Below are 23,145 nucleotides of genomic sequence, written 5' to 3'. Positions count from 1 at the left end.
CAAACCTCTGGAGGCAATCTTCAGACAATATTTCTCCAACAGTCCATAAACAGTTGGACATAACAAATGTAACATATGATGAGCAGTGCCTTTCCATCAGCTAGTAAGCAGACAACAAGTTATAACATGACAGGGAGGCTGGCAGCCAAGACACTTTGACTCATACATTAAGTGACTCCATTCGAAATAAAATACCAAGAAACACTCAAAACAATTTTTGTTTAATAAGTTTAATTAGTAGGAAATGACACACCTTTTCTAAATAGTAATGTACACAATACATGTCAATAAAAATCTTTCAAAGATGTGCTAGCAGACTCATAACTTCTACGCTTCTACTTAAAAAATAACAGTCGACAAATAACTCAACTTAAATTTCTAAAATATACACAAGTCTAACAATGCTATTAATGATAAAAACAATAAATAAGTGTCTAGATCAGCACTGTACATTTACTGGCTGCAAACCATGTTAAACACAAAAAGGCAATAATAGTTTTGGCAACAAGAATCTTGCATTAGACTCCAAGAATATGTCACTTATGAGTACAGCAAGCTCTGGAATCTGACTGTTAATAAAGTATCCCACTTTTCATTTTGTTATTTTGAAAGCATGCCATTTTATTTTATTGCAATATTGACAATTTGTAAGAACAGCAGATTGGAACTCCGGCTGAAAATTTTGTTAGGCAGGGTTCGGAAAAATTTTCACAAATGTGGACCGAGTTGTGGAATGTTTAACGTCGAAGTCTCGTCTCTCACGTACCACAAGGGGTTTAACCGAACTGAAAAGCAAAGCCGCCCGGGAAACTGCTCCCGAAGTTGAAATGTGCCCCACCACCGCCAGGCTCAGCGAAGAATGCTTGGAACACACTGTTGGGGTCGATGTCACCTGGAACAAAAATGCCAGCACATTTAACACCATTTGTAGTAGTTAAATACACAGTAAAACCCTGTCAACTCATTTTTCAAGGGACTGGATGCTAAAAAGCTTTAACAGGGAAAACTTCTTAAAAGGAAACTGGTTCAACATTAGTTGCTAGATAAAAATTTCACTCAAATTATATACTTCGGTTTTGAGCTATTATTTCAGATTTCTCTTTTAAAATTGGACCATTTTTGGGGATTCCATTACCACGAATATTTTTTTTTATTTAGAGAAAGCCTCGCATAAAACTTTTAAATGTTTATTATGGACTTAAGTAATTATTCATTATTATAAATTAACTCCAAGATTTTATGTTTTACTAGTACCATTCTTGGGACCGGTGTTGACCTCTGCTGTTATTTTTTTTGCACCATTCTTTAATGTTGCCTCAAAATTACTACTACCAAATTTGGTAAATATTTTATTCATAAAATCAACATTTTGAGTTAGACAGATTTGAAAATATATAATAAAACTCACTTAAGATGTTCGCACATAATATATTTTCCTGTTTATAAAATTAACAAAATTATTCCCTTGTTCACTTCCATATAACCATAAGTTAATTTTTCCATTCAAAAGTTTGCGTTTATAGATGCTTCCCGCATATATCTTTCAGAGTTTTAGGAAAAAATTAATGTAATAATGTTTATCTTTAAACTCAACTATATTTATCATTTGAACATATACTATATCTAAACAATAACAAACATAACCATCAAAACCTTTTTTTTTGCTGCACGCTGTTACATTGTATTTTTTGGCCAATCATCTGCTTGCATTCGTATCGACTTTGTGAGGATGTTCCAATTGAGGCATAACGTCCATTTTTTTTTAATTATCCTAATAAGGATGACAATTACTTGACAAACACAAGACAAATTGCAATGATGTTAAACTTAGAAACTAATATAATAAAATAATTTTAAAAATCCTTAAAAATGCAAAACACAATAATTGACATTTTTATTTTATTTGTATCACTAATTTAATTTAAAGCTAAAGTGCATTGAAAAATTTTGTTCTATTTCTTGTTATATCATACAAATCTTATAAATTCTGTTTACATTACTAATACGTACTACTGGTTCATGCAGTAAACACACAACTGCTTGCAGTTATATTATTATTGTTATGAGTATATAAAAATAACCATACATGCTCATACAAAAATTTAAATAATAACCCATAACTAGGATATCCTGAATAGAGAATAAAGAATTTGAAGAAATTGCATATCAATAAACCAGATGGTTTTCAGATTTACTTTTAGCAAACTAAATAGATGGTACAACTTATTAATAAAATCAATGCTATGATAATCATATTAGTACAAAAATTTGTTAGCAGTCAAGTTAATTGTGATACGATTATCATATTTACAGTTTTATCAATTATAATGGATCAACACAATTTTCTCCTATTCATTAAAATCATACCACCTGGATCATACTGGATTATCACAAGTTTCTTGTATTCATAAAAATTACGCTACTTGAAGTTTTCTCCACTATGAATGGGCACAGATAAAAAAAATTTCTTCAAAATGGTAGGTATAAATACATTACATTGTGTAATATATTAATATAAGTAGTGTAATACAACAAATAAATTAATGAAAAAAATGTTAAGTTACAAAAACTCACCTCCTAATCCGTCACTTTCTTCCAAATCTTGGCCACTATCGTAACGAGCTCTTTTCTTGGGGTCGGACAATATTCCATATGCTTCCCCCAGTTCTTTGAACTTCTTTTCTTGTTCTTTCTTTTCACCATCCGAAGCACTTGCGTGACGATCTGCAAGAACAATGAATAACTCAGGAACATTTTATACATAGATTTTACAAATTCTGCTTTTAGAAAAAAAAACTGTTTCTCTAACTAATTCTATGAAAATATGCTAATCAAAATGAGTTAAGAGAATTAAGATCTGTTCCATCCCAGCCTTAATTTTGGATGTTTCAATTTTTGAAATATTCCCATTTTAAGTATGAATTCAAAAATTTTCCTAGATTCTAGTTTTTTTATTTAGATTCAATCCTGAATGAAACTATGGAAATTGAAGATGAACACTTAAGAAGCCTAAATATATTTTCTTACATAAAATGAGCATATGAGCCCTTAATATATTTCATCATGTAACAATTTTGTTTTTACTTTTTTACTTGGACAATTTACCTACGTTAACTATGAAATGTCCTCTGACATGGCAAGGTTCAGTGTGCTGAAAATTTATATAAAATAAAAATAAAAATTACATTTGAAAAAATTGCAAGTATTGAGGCTTTTATTTATTTTTCAATTATTATACCACATACGAAAAAAAAACACACTGATGCTACCTGGTAAATACCATGGAATTGAACACTTTGATTCTTGAAAAAAGGATCAACAGTTCTGATACCAGTCAGGATCGACAGAATCATGGCATCGAAGAATAAACTGACCCATCCCTAATTTTGAGTTTGTAACAGTCAAAATGTCCAGCTAGCTCTATTTGGTCTGACTGTTACACACAAAGAACATTTGAATTTGCTTGGGTTTTGAAAAAATGTTTTAAGTTGAAAAAAAAATTTGTTTCTCTAAATTATTTATGATGGTAATAAAGTCTCTCGAGGACAATTACAGACATTGTTTTTCTTATATTTGACCAAAAATTTACAAGGCACAATGAGGGCCATCTTCCAAACACAGTTTTCCAGATATAACACAAACACAATCAACTTCTAAAATGATCTAATTTAAATGGTACCAATTTATCCAAATGAAAACAGGTTATTTAACGAAACCACAGTCCTGACGTTGCACACTAACTTACGGTAAAAGACAAGCATTCCAGCCTTGAGAAGACAAAAAAAATTTAATGTCTCATTGCGGGATTATGACAAATGACTATGGTCAACAAATTCTAATGTAGTTAAAAATTCCCAAAATGTTGAGAAATTGGCACTGTTCCAACCAGAGCCCCACAACGAATCACACACATCAGCTTTAAACACACTTTAAAAAAATATGTTAATCTTGGCACAAGTTCAGTAAATGAGAAAAACTCTGCTTACTTTTACATCATATCAGATATCCTAACCATAAACAATCTCAGAATATAAAAATTGAATTTAAAAGGTGGTGTGGGTGAGATCCAGGGTAATTAAAAGTTAAGTATTATTAACCCATATTTAGTTAAGGCAGCTCCGATACCTTTTTACAGAAAATAATCAATTGAATATTTCACAATAGCAACTAAAAGCTTTATAATAGCATTCTAGTCTAAAGAAACCTAATTTAAAAAAGGGTCCTACATTATATCTGTACAAAATCTCTGAAAGATTAGGAGCTAGAAACAAAATCTAGCAGCCAGTGATAATAAAAAACTACTACTTCAGTCTTCAAGTTCCACAGTCGTCTAGTTGTAAATATGTGATATTACCAAGCTTTTTGGACACACAGGTGCGCATTCGTGGTGAGTGGAGCCATCATGGGGGATGCCAAATACTTTATTTATCTATAAGCTCACCACGTAAAAAATACATGCACACTAGTGTAAATACCGTACTGGTTTCTTTGATGCAGTCATTTCTGTACAACATGATTTGCTGATGTTTTAAAAACCACTGTTTTACAGGATGGCTGTAAGCATTCGGTAACCTGCCTTGTTTTGCCCCTAATGTATCTTTGAATATCACCAGTGACACTCAAGACAGTGTGCCTCTTTCACGCCTGTAGTTATGTTACCACCTCAGTTCAGCCCACTATGACGCAGGAAGTCAGAGCCACGTGGAAGACATCCCATTAAAGAGCATTCTTGCTACCAAAGGGAACGGTTACACATACCCCTTCAGCGAGCCAAGCAGTAGTGCCACACCGACTCAGATAGAAGCAGAATTGTATGTAGAATACAACGCTTACGCTGTATGGCACAGATTCCATCAAGCTCCAAGATTGGTTAACCTGCTGTCACTCAATGGACAACGACACATAAAGTAAATAAGGGTATGCCAATGGTGAACAATGGACTGTACTGGTCGATGGAGATCTAGCACATGGTTTATAGTGAGTGTGCGAATGACATTGCAATAATTACCAAATATTTGCGGTTACAATCATCTACAGTTGCTGAAAAATTCCTAAATGATTAAACATATTTACGAATTGGGCAATTATGCTGTGGGAAGAAAGAATGCTCTTGCAGAAAGTCATACAACTGACTGCAGGAAAAAAATTACAATTTTTGTTTCATGAATCTGATATTGTAATAACAATTTAATTTAAAGGTAAGAATTTTTTGCAAGTGCTTCTTCTGCAATTCCCCTAATTATTTTATGTTAACTGTTTACTATTTACGTTTGAATATTGCAGGGCTTACCAAAGTACGTGGAGGCAGCCGGGAACAGCCTGACTTACGCGATGATGGCGGACGGTTCCTTTTATGTCTCAGTCGGTGTGGCTCACCAGAGAGGTATATATATACCTGTTGCCCTCAACAAACTTTGGTAGCGAGAATGTTCTTTAATAGGCTGGCTTCCACATGGCTCGGACTTTTGGCGACGTGGCGGTATTCCAAGAGAGATTAGGGGCAAGACAAGGCAAGTTACGGGATGCAAACAGCCATCCGGTAACAAGTGGTACCTTGACAGAAGATAGTCATCAGCAAGGAAAGGCTATGTGTCATAGACACCTGGCACACGGGATTTGTAGAGCCCTGTTTTACACCTTATGAAGTTTTAAATAAAAAACCAAAGCAAAGCTGTACTGCAAGCTGTGAATAAATTTTTCAGTGAATACAAGATGACACAGACAACTGTGTTAAGGGGGAGTAGCGAATTGGAAAACTATTGCAACATGGCACTCTTGTGTCTCTGTATACAGAATGGAAATAGCTTAATGTCTTGTCAATATCAGTCATTAGAAATGACGAGCTGCTAAAGGAGCATTGACGGAATAAATCGGGAAAACTGGAGTACCCCATGAACCCCCACTGGCTGACAGTAACATCCGCCATGTTTCCCACCCAAAATCGAACCCTGATTGCCTTGGTAGGAAGCAAGTGATCTGGCCTCTATACCACCACAGTCCCTTCCTACATCTCAGTCGAGCTTCTGTTCTTTTAAGAGTATACAAATGACCATGTAATCTTCCAACATACTGAAGTCCTGTCAGGCCCGTAAACCTAGTTAATGTGGCACCCTTTTCTACAACACAATAATTCCAATCAGCGCAATCCTTTCTTAAGGAGAAAGTAAAAAAAAAAACTAAAATACAAAAAAAAAATTTAAAAAATAAAGAAATTTCCGCAGAGCTATTCCCTTAAGAGTTGCAGGAAATTGTAAAATCAAGATGTTCAAAAATGTAGTGAACTGCAGCAAGTTCGTCACCCACAAAGTGTAATCTTCAATGAAGCAGGCTGCACCAATCAGCATGGTCATGCTCAGCAAGTAGAGCTGAATAGTTAGTTTTCCAACACAAAGAACAAGTCAGTGGTCCCCAACGTTTAAATTATTTTCGTGTGCAGGACTTGAACGTTTAATCTATATCAATGCACATTTTAAAAATTTACCATTACACAATACGTAGTAATTTGATATGTACACACAGTTATAAAGTATAAAGTACACTTTAATAGCCATTTATTGAAAAATTTTTCAACACTATGCCTTGACATTTGATATGCACCTTAACATTGGTAGTAGTGCCGTTATTAAATAGCCTACTTGATTTTTAGCTATAACTTTAATGATAAATGACAAAACCTGTATAGTTGTAAAATCTTGAAGAATTTGGGTGAAACTACAAACCTTAGCTTGGTTGATCTACCAGCTAAAATATTAACATTACAAACTCAAATCCTTGGAGTCAGAGAAAAAAGACTTGCTAATGAAAAGTAGATTACCTGGATGATGCACCAGAGCTCTCTTGCGATAGGCTTTCTTGATCTCGTCTGTTGAAGCATTCCTATCAATTCCCAGAATTTTGTAGTAGTCTTTGCGTTTGGACTTCTTCAGACAGAACTTTGCATCTTGCAAAAGTCTCTTGTTTTCTGAGAACATATTACATTCAAGTTAAATATAATAGACTTTTTTTTTTGCCTTAAGAAATTGCAATTGAAATTATTACATCACTGATTAAAGAACTTTCGATTATTCACACTCATTACCTCGACTCTTGTCCATCTTCACTACAACTTCATAGTCATGAACTGCTTCTTCGAAGTTCTCCAAGTCCATGTGACACTTGGCACGTCGCAAGAGAGCTTTCATGTACGTCTCGTCCAATTTGAGAGCTGAAGTGCAATCTGTGATTGACTCATTCAGTCGACCAAGCTATAATAAAAAATATTGAACTAACAACATGGAGATTCTCACGACAAAACAAACTGTCCAAATTCTTACAAACTGTAATTAGTAACTACCTATAATAAGTCTCATAAATGTATAAAAATTATATTCTAAAAAATATTTTACATAGGAATAATAATATCAGGGCCTTTATTTTTAACCCCCCCCATGCAAACAGAGGGGTGTTATAAGTTTAACGTGTGTAACTGTGTATCTGTCTGTGGCATCATAGCTCCCAAATGAACAAACCTATTTGATTTGATTTTTTGTTTGTTTGAAAGATGACTTGATCGAGAGTGTTCTTAGCTATGATTCAAGAAAATATGTTCAGCCGTTTGAAGATCAACTCTTTTCTGGTCGATAAAGGGATATGAGCAACTTCCACAGGACTGATCAATTCAAAATTTGGTATCCTGTTACTTCAATTATACTGCAAGAACATGGCAGTTTTGCCTGATGCAGTACGATACAGACTACAAAAACAAAACAATGGTAAAATACAATGACAGTGTTTAATGCATTTTAATTACTAACAGTAGCTTCAAGTGAGAACTACACAATTTTTTATTTAAATTTTAAAATTTTATTTGCGAAAGAAAATACAAATAAGCCATTAAGAATTCTATACATTTTCATGTAATGCTCATTACGAAAACTGGCATCTATGTACTACTTGAAGAATGCATTTAGATGGAGCAAAATTTCCAGGTTTCCTACACTAAAAAAATTAATTAGGTTTTTACAAATTATGCCTTGTTAAATTAATTAAACTTTTGATACTGGTGAAAGATGCATAAAAATTTTTAAAATTTACAATCAAATTGATAAAGTTAAATACTAGAAATTTTAAAATAAATTTTTACACAGAAAATAAAAGCCCCTAAATTCAGACCACTTTTATTCTTTGTCCGACAAAATGTCTTACCTAATATGCAACTAAAAAAAAATGCTCTGCCCTAGAATGACAATAAATAAATATTAAAAAAAAAAGGGGGGCATGTAACTCAATACAAGTTGACAGAAGTGAAACTTTTTTGTCAGATCAAACCTCGAATTGTAAATATAATGTAAGGGGCTAAAATGTGACAGAGAGAGAAAGAAGACAATTTTCTAAATAAACATGAATTAACAAAATTATTCACTTCAAAATAACTGTTCATGATATCAATAATTATTGATAATTAATTAATGATTAAAAAAATAATATATATTATTACCTGTTGAAATAATCACACCATAAAATGTTATATTAAGATATACAAGATCCCAATTATAGCATGAAAACAATTCGAACTACAATTTATACACATTTTAAAAAGTAATTCAACTTCAATAAATTTTATTCTCAACCACATTTAAAATATTACTTAAAATTACTAGCAAAACCATTTATACAATTTAATAACAAGATAACAGAGGACTGTTTTTTTTTTAAATCAAAGAAACCTAATATTTTTTATTTAATACAATTTTGATTAAAATGTAAATAAACATGAAGAAAATTATTACTCATGTCAAAATAACAGCTTAGGATATCAATAATTTGTGATCAATCGATACTGATTAATTAACAATAAATATTACTCACTGTTGAAATACATCATAAAGAAAATTTGTTTAGTAAATATCAAAGCTAGGATTGATTATAATAAGAGTGAATTTAATTTAATTTTATACTACATATAGGTTAGATGTGAATGAGCATTCTAATAGACTTATTTTGTAGTTCTGCAAATATCAGCTTATCATCGAGTAATAGTGAAACAGATTCTGCCAAAAGGCTATATAAACATACTGCAATACATTCACAGGCATTTATAATGTTCTGCTGTCGAAAGAATGAACAATGAGTAACATGTCCGCCGATCCACAACACGAAAACTAAACGGCATGGACCTACCCACCTCAGAGTAATTCCTTACATTATAACAATAATGCCACAAAATGGAAATAAAAACAATATTCCACTCACAAGAATTTGTTTAAACTTTTTTTTTTAAACTAGCCAAAATATAATTAGTTACACAGCTAAAACAATACTCATATAACACTGTTTAACAATACTGATTTACAACACATAATTGAAATAATATATACATAAAAGAACACCATTTTCTTGCCTATATGCCCCGTGGCACTGTGCACAACAATGAGCTCAAAACCTGTTGTTTTGTCATCTCCCCAAATACTCCCTTACTATACACCAGTAAGTAGGGTGGCGTCCGGTGCAGGCGGGTCCCTACCGCCGCTATCCGCCTGTCCCTGCAGCACGGCAGGGTTCAACCTGAGCCGCACGCCGCCACATGGTGTCTGCTCAAGGCATCGGAACCCGACAAGTTCTCTGCACCATCAACAAACTATTCTCCGTCCTTTTAGCATCAGAAATCGTTTCACAAACAATGTTTCAGGAAAACGTTGCATTAAAATTCGGCATTAAAATCGTACTTCCACTGCACTCAAAGAAGATTCACTCAACAAATATGCAAGGGGGATTAAAGTGGTTTTATCTGCTGAATTTGTTTACTTTAACATTGTTCATGTGCTAACAAACACAATAAGAAAAAAAATTCACAATAGCACTTAAACTAAGCCAACTTACTCATTATAAATATTCATAACCATCCCTAGCTAACAATCATATCACACATTTATCTTCACACTGCTTTAACTTTATCTTAAAAAAAAAATTTGCAATGCTTGTTTAGGAAGTTAACACAGGATTCATTAAAGTGACTTTTAAAAAAAAAAATTGGTTATCTGTAAAGTCGGTTTACGTACGATAGTTAAACGTGACGTCATAACAAAACATTGATGAAATGATTGATCCAGAAGAAAAGGAAATATCATATTCGGCCTGAGACTGAGCCGTGATAGGTTTTTGCAACCAAACCATTTAGGCATTAAAAATATTATTTTCTTTGAGGAAGAATTTTTTTTTTAATTTGAATCATTTTTATTGAATTATCACTATTTTGCATGGATACAAAGGAGTGAAATGAAATGTACAATTTAATTAATAAATTTACTTTTAGTTGCATTAATTCAAATATATTTATTACTATTGAAATGTTGCGTGCGCCGTATTTATTTTTAGAAGTACAAAAAAAAATTTTACACCTGCCAGGATTCGAACCGACATCCTTTGGATTGAAAGTTTGTGACGCTGACCGCAAGACCACGAGGCCATACATGAAAATAAGTATTTTCAAATGGCTCATATATATATATATATATATATATAAACTTTTTTTCAGGGTAGGGGAATATTATTATTTCGTTTTTATAACACGATTTGATAACAAATACGCATCCCAAATACACCAAACTTATTTATAATGTGTTACAATATTTTTTAAAACATTGTGCAAAAGATCCCGGGTGTAATTTGAATTATTATATGTAACTGTAAAACTCCATTGTTGGTTCAAAACGTATTTGAATATTAAACATTACTTTTAAATAACCGTACCAATTGTGCTGAAAATCTGTGGACGATCGTTAAATTACATAATATTAATAATTAAAACGACGAAAATATGATTGAAAAGTCAAATCGATGGTTGTTCCAATCGAGTGGAAGAGAGATGCCGCGCATGCGTACAATGAGCATGAAGAGAGATGCCACACATGCGTACAATGAACAAACACGTCACATCCGTAGTGGGACATCCGTAGTGGGACACTTTTTCGTGCGTGCAGCCGGCGTTCATCGATTTATTAGACGTTGTCACGTCAAAAAATTTAAAAATGAGAGAGAAATTACCTTTGCTGAAACCGTTGCCCTGTTGAAGTACAGCTTTGCATTTACAGCATCATTGTGTGGATCAATACTTAATGCCTCTGAGTACAGTTTATATGCTTCCTGGAATCTCACTGCTTTGAATGCATCATTGCCTTCTTCTTTCTTCTGCTTCAGAGCTTTTGCACGCTGTAAAAAATTATAGAAAATTTATTAACTACAAGTACATGGAAAAAACTCCATATCCATCCAGGGTTACAGCCAGAATTTTGTGAAGGAGGGGGTCCGGTTTAACCATTACATAATTTTTTTATGAGTTTTCTTTATAATGAAATCCCTGGGAATAGTGGGCTTTTAGAGCTCTAACATTTATTTACACACAGAAATTTAAGCAATGATTTGAACAAGAATTTAACATTTTATAATTTGGTTTTTATTTAATTGTTTTAAACCGTTGTTCTTACCGCCATTATTTGAAAAATTTGTTCAAACAAGTCATGAACACATATATTAATGTTACTAAATACATGAAACACTGTCAAGTATGTATGAAAGAAATAATACTTACAAAACACCTGTGCAAACTGGAATTAAAAATAGATTACTTGGAAAAACAATTTCTGCTACTTTTGGGTGTGAGGCATGCAGACTATAATGGCGAGGATATACAATACTTTTAACCACCCAGGTTACTGCCTTTCACAATTGTTAAATATTTTAACTAAGTTGTTTTGTTTTATATTAGTATGGTTAGATTCTGTAATATAATTTAAATAACATCTTTTTATTTCATTTAAGAAGTATTCCTGTTTTTATACATATTTTATGATCATAATAGATCTTATTTCATGCTTTTAAAGTTGTTCTGATGAGTTGCTTACTTTGTAGTGAATAAGCCCCTAGGCCTTGTTTTTACCTGTTTGTTGGTAAATGTATTGTTTTGTTTTGCTCATAAATGAGTGTGTTAACATAATTTTCCATTGTACTTGGTTTTTGCCATGATTCTTTGAAAGCTGATACAATAATTTGGCCCGTTGCGTAAGGAGAGAATGAGAGAAAGAGAGAAAGAGAGAGAGAGATGGAGAATTCGGTAACTATTCGGTAACTGTGAGAAAAGAAGTTGGAAGGTGTCGGACAGCTGTTGCAATTGCACCCGTATTGGCTGGTAATTTTATAAGGTACTTTTGCGATTGGTTTAAAGTGAGGTCACCAGACCACGTGATTGTTTCTTAACGTAATCTGTCGGAAGCGCCTCGCTCCAGGGTACCTGAAATTGGTATGACGACAGGGTTTTGTGAGTGCTGTGCTGTGAATGGCTGGAGATGTAACGCTACTGCAACATCCTTCAGCGTAGCTTCATTCCTCAGGCATTGTCTGGACGAGGTATAGAGTAGGCCGCATGTTGGGCAGTGGCTCACATAAATTATACAATTATGTGAGTGTATAAAGAATTTAGTGGCTGTGGTCCGGACGCTACCTTTTATCATCTGTTTTCAGATTTCAAAACTTTGAACTAGAAGTTTTTAACCACAGCTCGCAGGTGTTAGCCCACAGCAATGTACGAGTGATCTCTCCAGTCCTTCGGCTTCATACCGTGAGTTCGTGTGTAACTACCGGACCTAACGACGAACTATCTTCAAATATTCAGGCTTCGGTACCTGCAAACAGTCTTGTGTGTTTGTTTTTGGAATCTGAGATGATGATGATGTTATGTGTGAAAATATGTATACCTCGCATGTACTGTTCGTTGTGGTCACAAGATGGCTACCACAATGACTGTGGATTTTTTGAAGTATCAATAAAAATGTTAATAATCAGTTTGGTATCAGAGACATTATTTCAGTAAATGAAACGCCCACAGTAACATTTCTTTGGAACTAACACGATTTTTCAGCGCCCAAATTATTCATGCAAGTGTTTATGAATGTCCACTTCAGGCCAATTTTGAGTTAGCCCGGGAGGTCTGAGGTGCGACATACTGTAGCCCACTAAGGATTTTAAAAAAATCTTTCCAAAATAATGATTCTGTAACCTTATGTAGCTAGGTTGCTGTGATTATTTATTCTGCTTAGCTTTTTTTTCTTTTAAATCCTGGAAGGGTCTGGACAATTTCCCCCCCCCCCCCCTTGACATCCACCCTTCCTGGCTACACATTCTTGCCAAAATATGACTGTTCCTTTTTAAACAAACTTTTTTTCAGTAAAGAAACAAATCATCAGAGTAAGCTTGTAATCACAATATGTATGTATTAACACATAGTCACACTGGAGGCAACTATGATAGATTGTTTGGTTCACAGTGGGCAATGTGGCAGATGTACTACTGCAAACACGAGACTGAATTTTTCTTATATTTTACTCAATTTTTAGGGACAATATTACATGGTTTTATTGTTTTTAATGAATTTTGTTTATTCCTAACTATAGCATATTACTAAACAAATATGGTATTTAAATGATTTTGACTAATATATATATATATTTCACTTTCACAATAAAATAATTTCTAATAATCATTTTTAACTATTTGGAACAAAAAAAATAAATGAAGTATTTATGCGTGTGGAAAATGTACCCCCATAATGTAAAACTGAGTAACTATAGCAGTAGCAAGATAAAACAAGTAGAAATTTGTAAATTTTTTTTTAGTAGGCCTATATCATAATGGTATAATTTTCCTGCCAAATAAATTACATTTATTGAATTTATTGTATTTAAAAAATAGTTTTTTATGTGATTTTCGAGTTAATTTTTGGTTATATATGCAAATTAATTTCATGATTTCTCTATGTCCGCCACACAATCATATAGTAATGTCTGGCAACTTCCTATCCTTCTCATTGGCGAAACCCATCCGCTTAGTATAGCTCACAGCTGTTAGAAACTAAAGGCACTAATAACAGTATAGTTTAGAACTTCGTCAATAGATGGTGTTTCCTTGAATATGTAACTTGCGCTGGTGCATCCGTCACGTCTTGCCTAAGGGTTACCAGTCTTCCTAAAAAATGAAGTTGAAGATTGGCATCCCGGTTTTGCTGATGCGTAGCCTTGATGCACCAAAATTGTGCAATCAATGGGACTTTAAAATAAAAATTTCCTGTTTTTCAAGTCCATGTCCTACAGACTCAGTAGTGATGTTCCTTAAATTTTGATGTTTTTAGCCCAAGCAATGCCGGGTACTTGAGCTAGTATATAATAAAAATTAATTAATGGCCCAATAAATTACATTTTTAAAAAAGTTTTTACGAGCTGCTCTACAACAAAAGAAATATGTGAGCTTTACATGTGGTGTTACCTGGTGTCAAGGTAAAAAAATTTGCCAGAATCCAGCTGAAAAAAAAAATATCTGAACACAAGCGGGCTTGATCGGTACTGGATAAGCAGAATGTGCCAAACCGAAGAACAGCACCGACTATTATTGTAGTTTAATAAACTGGTACCAAAACATTAAACTTGCCTTATAAATGTCCTTAGCCTTCTTGTGGTCTGGGGCAAGTCGCAAAACATGCTGGAAGTGGCTGAAAGCATGCTCCACGTTATCTTGGTAGTAAAGGCACATGCCACGCACGTACACAGCATCTGCATTCTGCTTGTCGACATGAAGGATGTCACTGCAAACCAGTACACGCTGCGTAAAAATTATTTCTAACACAATAAGCCTACGAAATGTAAAACTGAGCAGAAACTACATCCTATTTGTTGTAAGTGATGGTGTCATGGTCACTCAACAAAATAGCTGGATGTTAATATAAAGAACATTAATAGTAATCTTCAGCTCAGTTATTCAAAGGACGGGAAGGGATGAATGTTTACACAATCATCAACTGCTTCCAGCCAGCAGCTAGGGTCAATCCTCCTGTCTGTGTGCCCATGTCACTCCACCATTCCTCTTCCCCCACTCTGTTTTTAGTCTTCTCTGCTCTCCTGCACTCCCTTGCTCTTCCCACCTACTCCTTGATACTATCTGAAAGTGAGTCTTGCCAAGGTCATTCATCTTCAGCCTCACACCAGTAATGATAGGAGCTGCTACCGCTCCCACCATGATGAGTTTACAGTAGCATTTCCTCGACTGGGTGGTGGGTAGGGGGGAGGGAGAACACCCTCCTACAAGGTCTCCTCAGGGACATAACTAGAAAGGGGGCGGACGAGACTTGTTTGTGTCCAATGTGCCTTTTTTTTGGGGGGGAGGGGAGGTCTAAACTGGCAGTTATTTTTAGTATAGATATTTACTTGAATACTGTAGTGTTAGGACACACAAAATGTTGCAGGGCAGTTGAACTGATTTTTTTTGTATTGAAAGATACATACATGTACATCGTCAACTATTTAAAAACTGGTATTTTTCGCATAATATCCAGGTAGCGAAGTATTTAAAATAACACGACTGCAAATAAATCTATTAATTTATCATCTAAGTTGAATCAAAAATATTTGGTACAGTGGAATTAATATGTAGTGGCGATATGAGGTGTTGTTGGGAAAGGTTTTGGTTTGGTTGGTTTGAGAAGAAAAAAAAGAGGGGGACCAAAATAATCAGAAACAAGTGTAAGTTAAACTTTATTTTTTATTCAGACTAAGATGTAATAAAGACTACAGCTGTCTAAATATATCCAGACTAGGATTCACAAAGTTGTTAGCATTTTAGTAAAAAAAAAAACTAACTGGGAGAAGAATTCTTGGAGAAATTTCATTTAAGATTAGTTTCAAATGATATTTTATAGTAGACAACACCATCTTAAAGTCTGGCATTCGACCGCCATCTAACACAAGGCTCTGATCTTCTCATCAGTGCACATACGCGTGATGTAAAAAGGATGATTCCATTTGCTCTGAGGTAAGGTAGGTATGTAACTAACGTGTAACGTGTGATATAAACTATATCTTGTTCTGTTGCATGGAATCTCAACAGCAGTATTGCCACTATTGAAGTTCCAACCCTCATGCATATTGCTTGTTAAGCTCATGGTCGACAATAATTTTAACAGGTACAGTACTACGAAAAATGTTGTGCCAAAGGCAAATTTTTTTTCAACCTCCTTCGCCATGCCCCACTAATAAGTATTCCCTTCCCCCATTTCCCCTTCCATCCTGCTTACCTCTCATGCTTGCAAGACACTTGGTCCTCACCACAGTGCAACTACTACAGACTTACTTGGCAATCTCCTGTGCCTCCTGGTACTTCCCCAGGAAAGCCCAACACTCGGCTTTCCTCAGCTTGTAACGTGTGCAGTACGGAGCATCTTCCAAGGCTTTCTTCATACAGAATACCACCTACAAAAATCATGAAAATACTAAGTACCAAAGCAATGTAACGTACTGTACGGGGCCTACCTTCTGAAACCAAATGTGATGGTTCTATCAGGATTTTGACATCACCAGAGTAAACTCTGGAAGGAGGGGGGATTAGGTACGGGGAAAGTCAGGACCGTAGTGTGCTGTCTTCGGATCTCTGGATCCACACACGTATCGATTGTTTATTTGCCTTGGTCCAGGAAGTCATAAGGTGTAATCAAGTATTACTACATACTCGTTCTGTTCACTAAATATTATATTCATTATCTTTGAACGCATCTGCACTTTACAGATTCGGTTCACGGGATGCCCCTACTCTCGTACCGGAGACACCCAATTTGCACGACCCGAGTGCAGTACATCCTAACTAATGGACGTGCAACCCGCTCTACTCATATCTGATATTCTCCTATTAAAATCTGTCTTCAACACCTCTCGATGCAACTAACATATAACTCTGCTCTCACCCAAGATCATTATGTCCCGTTATCACTGCACACATCCACTCAAGTGACGTTTCAACTCCACGCAGAATCGCAAATTACAGTTTTAAATTCAATTCTACTGACTACTTTATATAGTTATAATTTCTTTCACAGACATTTATTTAAACTTAGGTAAGTTTAGAACTGTTAAAGAAATTATACTGCTATAATTAAACTACCTCAGTTGATTAATTCACCGATAAATATTCCAGCTTATGCATAATGACTTGTTATGTGGAAAAAATTAACATTAAAACATTGTCTAAATTAACACCATTGTAATTAGCAATAAAAAGTGTACTACAAATGTTTAAAAAAGGAAAATATCAGCCAGAAACATAAGCAAAAAAAGGGAGGGGGGGAGATTGGGGATAAGAGGTTCTTTCACCAAACCCTGCCCAAGAAATGAAATTCTGAGTATGTTTATAATCTCAGCCCTTAAAAACAAATGCTGAAAACAATTAACAGATGTAAGCTCAGCACTTAAAAATAGATTACCCACAATGAGTCAGGAAAACAAGTAGCAAAAACACATTTCAAATTAAGCCAAATTACTTTACAGATTTTCCTGTGAAAAATTCCCTATTTAATCTTTAACAGTGTGCCCGCACAAAACTGTAATAAAATTTCCATGATTTTTTCCTGACCAAAATTTCAAATTTTCTTTATAATTTTCTTTTAAATAATTTACCTATTTAGTAATTTCCTAAAATAAATACAAATATCCAGACCCCAACCATCCCCATTGCTGGCCTAGTTCTTTCTGCACTTTCTTTTTTCAAACAGAACCTTGTATAGCCTAAGCCATTTTATTGTGTGTATGACTAAAAACTAGAACACTACTTTTAAAAAAATGTTATCAGAGTCTAAGTGATAGCAGTGTGGATTATGACATTTTCTCCTTGAATCACTATCACTGGGGAATTTTCATAACTTTTCCAGAATTTCAAATACATTTCCTGACCAACTCAAACTTCCTTGACTTTTCCCTGACATTTCAGAATGTAGATTATTTAATTCATGTCAAATTATATTAAATACTACTTCACAAAAATGTCAAACAAAATGAGCACATTGAATAAACAGTACAGTATGAAAGGTATGTAGCTTAAAATTAAATTGCAGCATTTGGAAATTACCTTTCTATAATCTTGCTTAGCATAAGCCTTATGACCTTCTTCCTCGAACCTTTTGACACTATCCAATTTGTTTGCTTCCACCAAAATGCTTGCATTCAGTGGTTCAAGCTCTTTGACTTTTGCAATCGCATTTTCTGCTGTAGCCACATCTCCAAGAGCAAGTGCGCACTTGGCCATACGAGCATAACCCTGAAACAAGAAGACAAGTTTTCCACATTCAAGGTGTTCAAAGCTTTGTAAGATTCAAAAGCTGAATAGATGTTTATGGACTTCAAGGAGATTTTAACAAAATTAATAAACTTTTAAGTTTTTTTTTAATCGTACAAAAAAAAAATTAAGGAAAAAATTTCACAGCCCTACCTGTTAAAACCACTTTCACTTTTATGATCTGTGTCAATAAGCAGCGTTTTAATTTTAATTAAACTCAGTGAAAGACTTAACATTTCTGAAAAGGGTAACTAAATATTCAATATATCCAATCATGGCAAGAATAAGTGGTAGCGGTAGCCAAAATCATCACCTTGTGCCAAACATTAACATGCAGTACCATAACACCATTCTTACCGCTGTGTGTAACAAAAGAGTTTACAGTTTTAAGGACAAATATTTAATGATTATTTCAAAGATTTTGTAAATTTTACAAATGGAAAAGATGATTCCCCTTCCTAGTTGCACTAATTTGTCTAGTCTAGGCTTAAATACAACAAAGTGATTCATAAATTTTCTAAGTGTTTTTTATGTATGTGCAATTGAGACCATAGCTAGTGGTAGGTCTGGATTGTAACAAATTAAGAGCATGCTAGTGATTTTTAATATAGTCAAGATGAAGGTAAAAAAATTAAGTTGTAATGATGAGTAATGATGACAGTAAATAAGATTTAAATTGGGATGAAAAAAGAATGCAATATATTTTTTAAGCTAACTTACTACCTAACCATGCCTTTGGTGATACTCTTCATTTTCCTGTTCTACTCCAGATAAGTTACCACTGATTTTATTTATTCCCTCCCATTACCTTATTTCTTAGAATGTTGAATAAATTTGGAAAGTGGTGTGAATTTTTTCTCCTCTTTTTTTTAAAAATTTTTTAAATCAACTAGTTTGTCATTGTGTTCAAAAATTCATAAATTTGCATGCCATATACAACAATAATAACATTAACTCTGGCCAACCTTAAGATAAACAATTTTTACTATTGCATGATAAACGTTGTAGCAAAAAACAATGCTTCTGTTCACACTTAAGTCCAAAATATGTGCTTTACCTTCACAAATGTGTCATCCAAAGACACTGACTTCCTAACATCCTCTAATGCATCTCGGTACTGATGCAGCATCATATAGCAAGCAGCGCGGTTCCCATAGTAGGATGCGGTCTCCGGACATAGATCTAAAAAAAATTCCAAACACAGTTAAAACTTTAACAAATCTATGGTTTCGAAAAAATCATTACTCTGAGCAAAATTAAATCATTTTCACATAAAAATATATTACAAAAAACCTCAGTGATCTGATATGACAATGGTGTTGAAGAAACATTTTCAAGTTGAAAAATTAATAACATTTAAATAGTGTAAAAGAAAACAAAAAGCAACAATATTTCTGAATCAAGGCATATTTTTTAATTAGTCCTAAAAAGCAAATAATAAATAAAACTTTCATTCTAGAGATATAAACTCTTTGGTTACATGTGTACATACTTTTTGCACTACTCATAATGTATAGCTGCCAGACACACTGTTAATTTTTTTAACATATCCGAAAACATATTTCTAAACAAAAGAGTAAACACACAGAAATAACGAAGTAAAAAATTTACTAATTACTATAGCAAAATGCAAAAAACTCATCAAAATACTTACTATGACCAGTTGCACCTTAAATATTCCAGAATATTCTGGCAAATACGAAGTGTGTTGAAAAAAGTACTGAACCTTATTTTTCCCCACATAAACCAATGAAGTACGGGAGACTTCCTTCAGTGTAGATGTGGAGGGAACACTCATGCGCAGCCGTGAATGTTTTCCCGGCCACAGGATGCGTCAGTCGCTGGCAGTCCGCCAACGAGTGAAGACGTGTAGTGAGCGGTCATCGGATTTCAGTTTTTGTAAGATGAGAGAAAAACTTGAGCAGTGATATTGCATCAAATTTTGCCAAAAGCTTGGCGAAACCCAAGTGGAAACCATTTGCTAGATTCAACAGGCTTTCGGGGACGATGCCATGAGCACCGCACGCATAAAGGAGTGGTACAACCGCTTGAAAGATGGCCGCACATCAGTGGACAGTGAACCACGTTCAGGTAGGCTCTCAACAAGCCAGAATGACAATGCAATTGGGAAAATACGGACTTTCGTCTTGCCATGACCGTCATATCAAAGTCCGAGAAACTGCGAACTATGTAAGGGTAAGCATTGGATAAGTACATTCAATTTTGACAGAGAATTTTGGCATGGGGAGAGTGTCCGCAAAATTTGTACTGAAGCTGCTAACAATGGAGTATGGACATCGCACAGGACATGCTGGACAATGCAAACAGTGAGACCAAACCATCACAAAGGCGTACTACCAGGAGGTCCTTTGCCGCCTTCGTGATGCTGTGGGCAGTGAAACCTTCGCAGCTCTATCATGACAAAACACCTACTCATTTTGTGCATTGATTCATTCAAGCTTTCATCGCCAAACACAACAATCCTGTGGTTCGTTAGGCTCCCTACGCACCCGACATGGCTCCGTGTGACATTTAGCTATTTCCCCAGATGAAAATGCTGCTGAAAGGAACCCAATTTGAGTCAAGATAAGGCATCATGCGGATTGCAACGACACGGTTGCTCAACATTCCAAAAACTGTGTTCCAGAAGTGTTTGAACAATGGCGGGAGGGCTGGGAGAAGTGTATGCATTGCCAAGGAGATTACTTTGAAGGGGATTGGTGTTTCGGATAAATAAATGTATTTTTGCCGACCAAAGGTTAGATACTTTTTGAACACACCTCCCCTACATCCTTTCAAAATCTAGTTTTTTCTACCCCTTTAGATTTTATTATTATTTTAAAAGTACCAAAGATGATTAAAGACTTCGAACTAAACCTTCTACATCAGTAGTTCAAACAGTCTGTCTCAAATTGATACAGCAAGAGCAATTATGTAAAAAAAACTATCATGGCTTTTATGCGAGTTATTACTGTAATCTAACATAGATACTCAAACGAAATAATAAAGTTTTTGAACATTATATTAATTAGGTATGAGTAATACTGCTTATTTTTGTATGACAATAACTTTCCATGTGAAATGTTCTTTCGGAGTCTCAATTTTTTTTGTTTTATAGTATAGTACACATTAAATGTTTTTTAATTCCATAATTACTTCCCATGTTTAATTAACATTTTCAATTTAACATATGATAATTGCTGCTTCTTTTGGTAATAGGTTTTAATTATGTGTTTTTCTAGTTGGTAAAATTCTTCTTAGGTTAAAATAGAAGGCAAGATGCTAACTTGAGCTCCTATTTGGAAAATGCATTATTGTAAATATTGTCGCGGGTTGAAATTTTGCAGGGTTGTTGAAATCAAATTTAGGGACTTTACTGACGGGACTCTGGGCTGGCTGCTCTGTTCACTCGTCAGCGCAAGTGGCGTGACCATGTAATTGGGGCACGGGGCCGGCACGGCGCGCTGCGGGCTTGCAGAATTGTGTTTGTTTGTTTGGCCGCGCGCTGGCGCAGCCACGGGCCGCAGTTACTGGGGCGCGCTGTCGTAACAAGCCGCGCGGTGTGGCCTGCACATTGGGGTAGAGGGGGGGTAGTCTTCCCAGATGTTCTAGTTAGTTGTTTAGTAAATTTGACTTCAATAACGAGCTTTTGTTATGGTAGGCGCGGCAGGGCGCGCGAATTTAAGCGCAAGTGAGTGGTGACTCGGGGCTCACTCAGGCGGAGGCTATGCGTCTCACCTGTGGTCACGAGTTGTTAGTTCGTTCGTGATGTAGGAATTCAAGCTTTCGGGCGGAAGCTATGGCCGACGCCAGAGGCCACGAGTCGTTTAATTTAAGTTAGGTCATAATGTAGTCATCTTCAAGCTTTCGGGCGGAGGCAATGGCCCTTGTCACTAGTCGTTTAGTTATAATTTTTAAAATGTAATGTTCGTTCGGATTTTAAGGGCAGGAGAGGCCCCTACGTTAGTTTTAAGTAATCGATCAAGAAAGGCTTTTCGGAAAATGTGAGTATGGACTTATCTTTGTTTTAATTTTAAGTATTAATTATGATTTGAGGTATTCGGAAGGACTAGGGAAGTGTTTAGTGAAGTTCTCTCATTCTCTCTCTTGTAAGGTCGTTCAATCGTTAAGGAAGTAAAGAGATTATTGTTTTAAATTGTAATCCCGCTATTTAAATGTTCTTTAAAATGATGTTGAGTATTTGACTTTAAGAATAAAATAATTTTAATTAAGTATTATGTTATTTTGCAAAATCTCCTTAGTTCAGCTCTCACCAGACATCCTGTACGGGATGACGAACCTATGATCCTAGGTACAGTAAAGTATTTTATGAAGTTAAGACTAGTTGATGCCAAGCGAGTTGTTTCTATGTAAAGAGCTACGATTCTCTCCCCCCTCTGAAAGTGAGACGTGACAGAAATGGTGGAGGCGCCGGGTAGGTGCACGTGACAGAAATGGTAGAGTTCGCCGGATAGGTTCTATTTCTGGAGAGAGAGAGAGGTAGATTTTTATGTTTATTATTAAGTTAGTTTCAGCTTCTGATAGCAGGTTACTAAGAGTTTACTTGAGGAGAGGATTACGGAATTTTAGTCTATAGTGGAGGAAGTCTTTGAGATTTTTTTTTTGACGTAACAGATGTTTATTTGAGGATACTTGTAAGGATAAAGTTTATAGTGATAAGTTGTTTTAAGTCGTTGAATTTATTGTAGATTTATATCGGGGATTATTACGTGAGGAGAATACGTTATAAGTTAAATGCTTATTAGAGATAATGCAAGTGGTTTAATTTAATTGAAGTTCATTTTAAGATTGTAGGTTAAGAGAATTATAATTTAAAATAAAGTTTTTTGTCGTAAATAGGAATTATTTTCAAGAGAAGTTTGTTTTGTTTTCGTGCGCGTAGGAGACGAGACGTACGAATTAAATCAGTCGAGGGAAGGATAAACGTTAGAAAGGAATTAAAGAGAAAACGAGAGTTTATGTAAAAGAGAGTTATAGAATTTATAGTGATGTTTTGTTTTAATT

At 34.8% G+C, this 23,145-nt stretch overlaps 1 protein-coding gene across 5 annotated transcripts in view; it reads right to left on the bottom strand.

Moving 5' to 3' along the window:
* Positions 1-214: 214 nt before the first annotated feature.
* Positions 215-23,145, bottom strand: part of LOC134533576 (dnaJ homolog subfamily C member 7) — a 52,429-nt gene continuing 29,498 nt past the window's right edge. For all 5 annotated transcript variants that reach the window (XM_063371109.1, XM_063371108.1, XM_063371110.1 and 2 more), the window contains 9 exons: positions 19,178-19,302; positions 17,914-18,102; positions 16,150-16,268; positions 14,455-14,608; positions 11,023-11,187; positions 7,079-7,244; positions 6,815-6,961; positions 2,575-2,724; positions 215-892 (listed from right to left, as the gene is read on the bottom strand). In XM_063371109.1, coding sequence (XP_063227179.1) covers positions 777-892; positions 2,575-2,724; positions 6,815-6,961; positions 7,079-7,244; positions 11,023-11,187; positions 14,455-14,608; positions 16,150-16,268; positions 17,914-18,102; positions 19,178-19,302 — 1,331 coding nt within the window. In that variant the 3' untranslated portion in view covers positions 215-776. The remainder of the gene's footprint in view (positions 893-2,574; positions 2,725-6,814; positions 6,962-7,078; positions 7,245-11,022; positions 11,188-14,454; positions 14,609-16,149; positions 16,269-17,913; positions 18,103-19,177; positions 19,303-23,145) is intronic.

Source organism: Bacillus rossius, chromosome 1 (genome assembly GCF_032445375.1).
Source record: "Bacillus rossius redtenbacheri isolate Brsri chromosome 1, Brsri_v3, whole genome shotgun sequence".
NCBI classification, from domain to species: domain Eukaryota; kingdom Metazoa; phylum Arthropoda; class Insecta; order Phasmatodea; family Bacillidae; genus Bacillus; species Bacillus rossius.
Note: the sequence above shows the minus strand (reverse complement) of the source record. Positions and strands in the feature narration are given on the sequence as shown.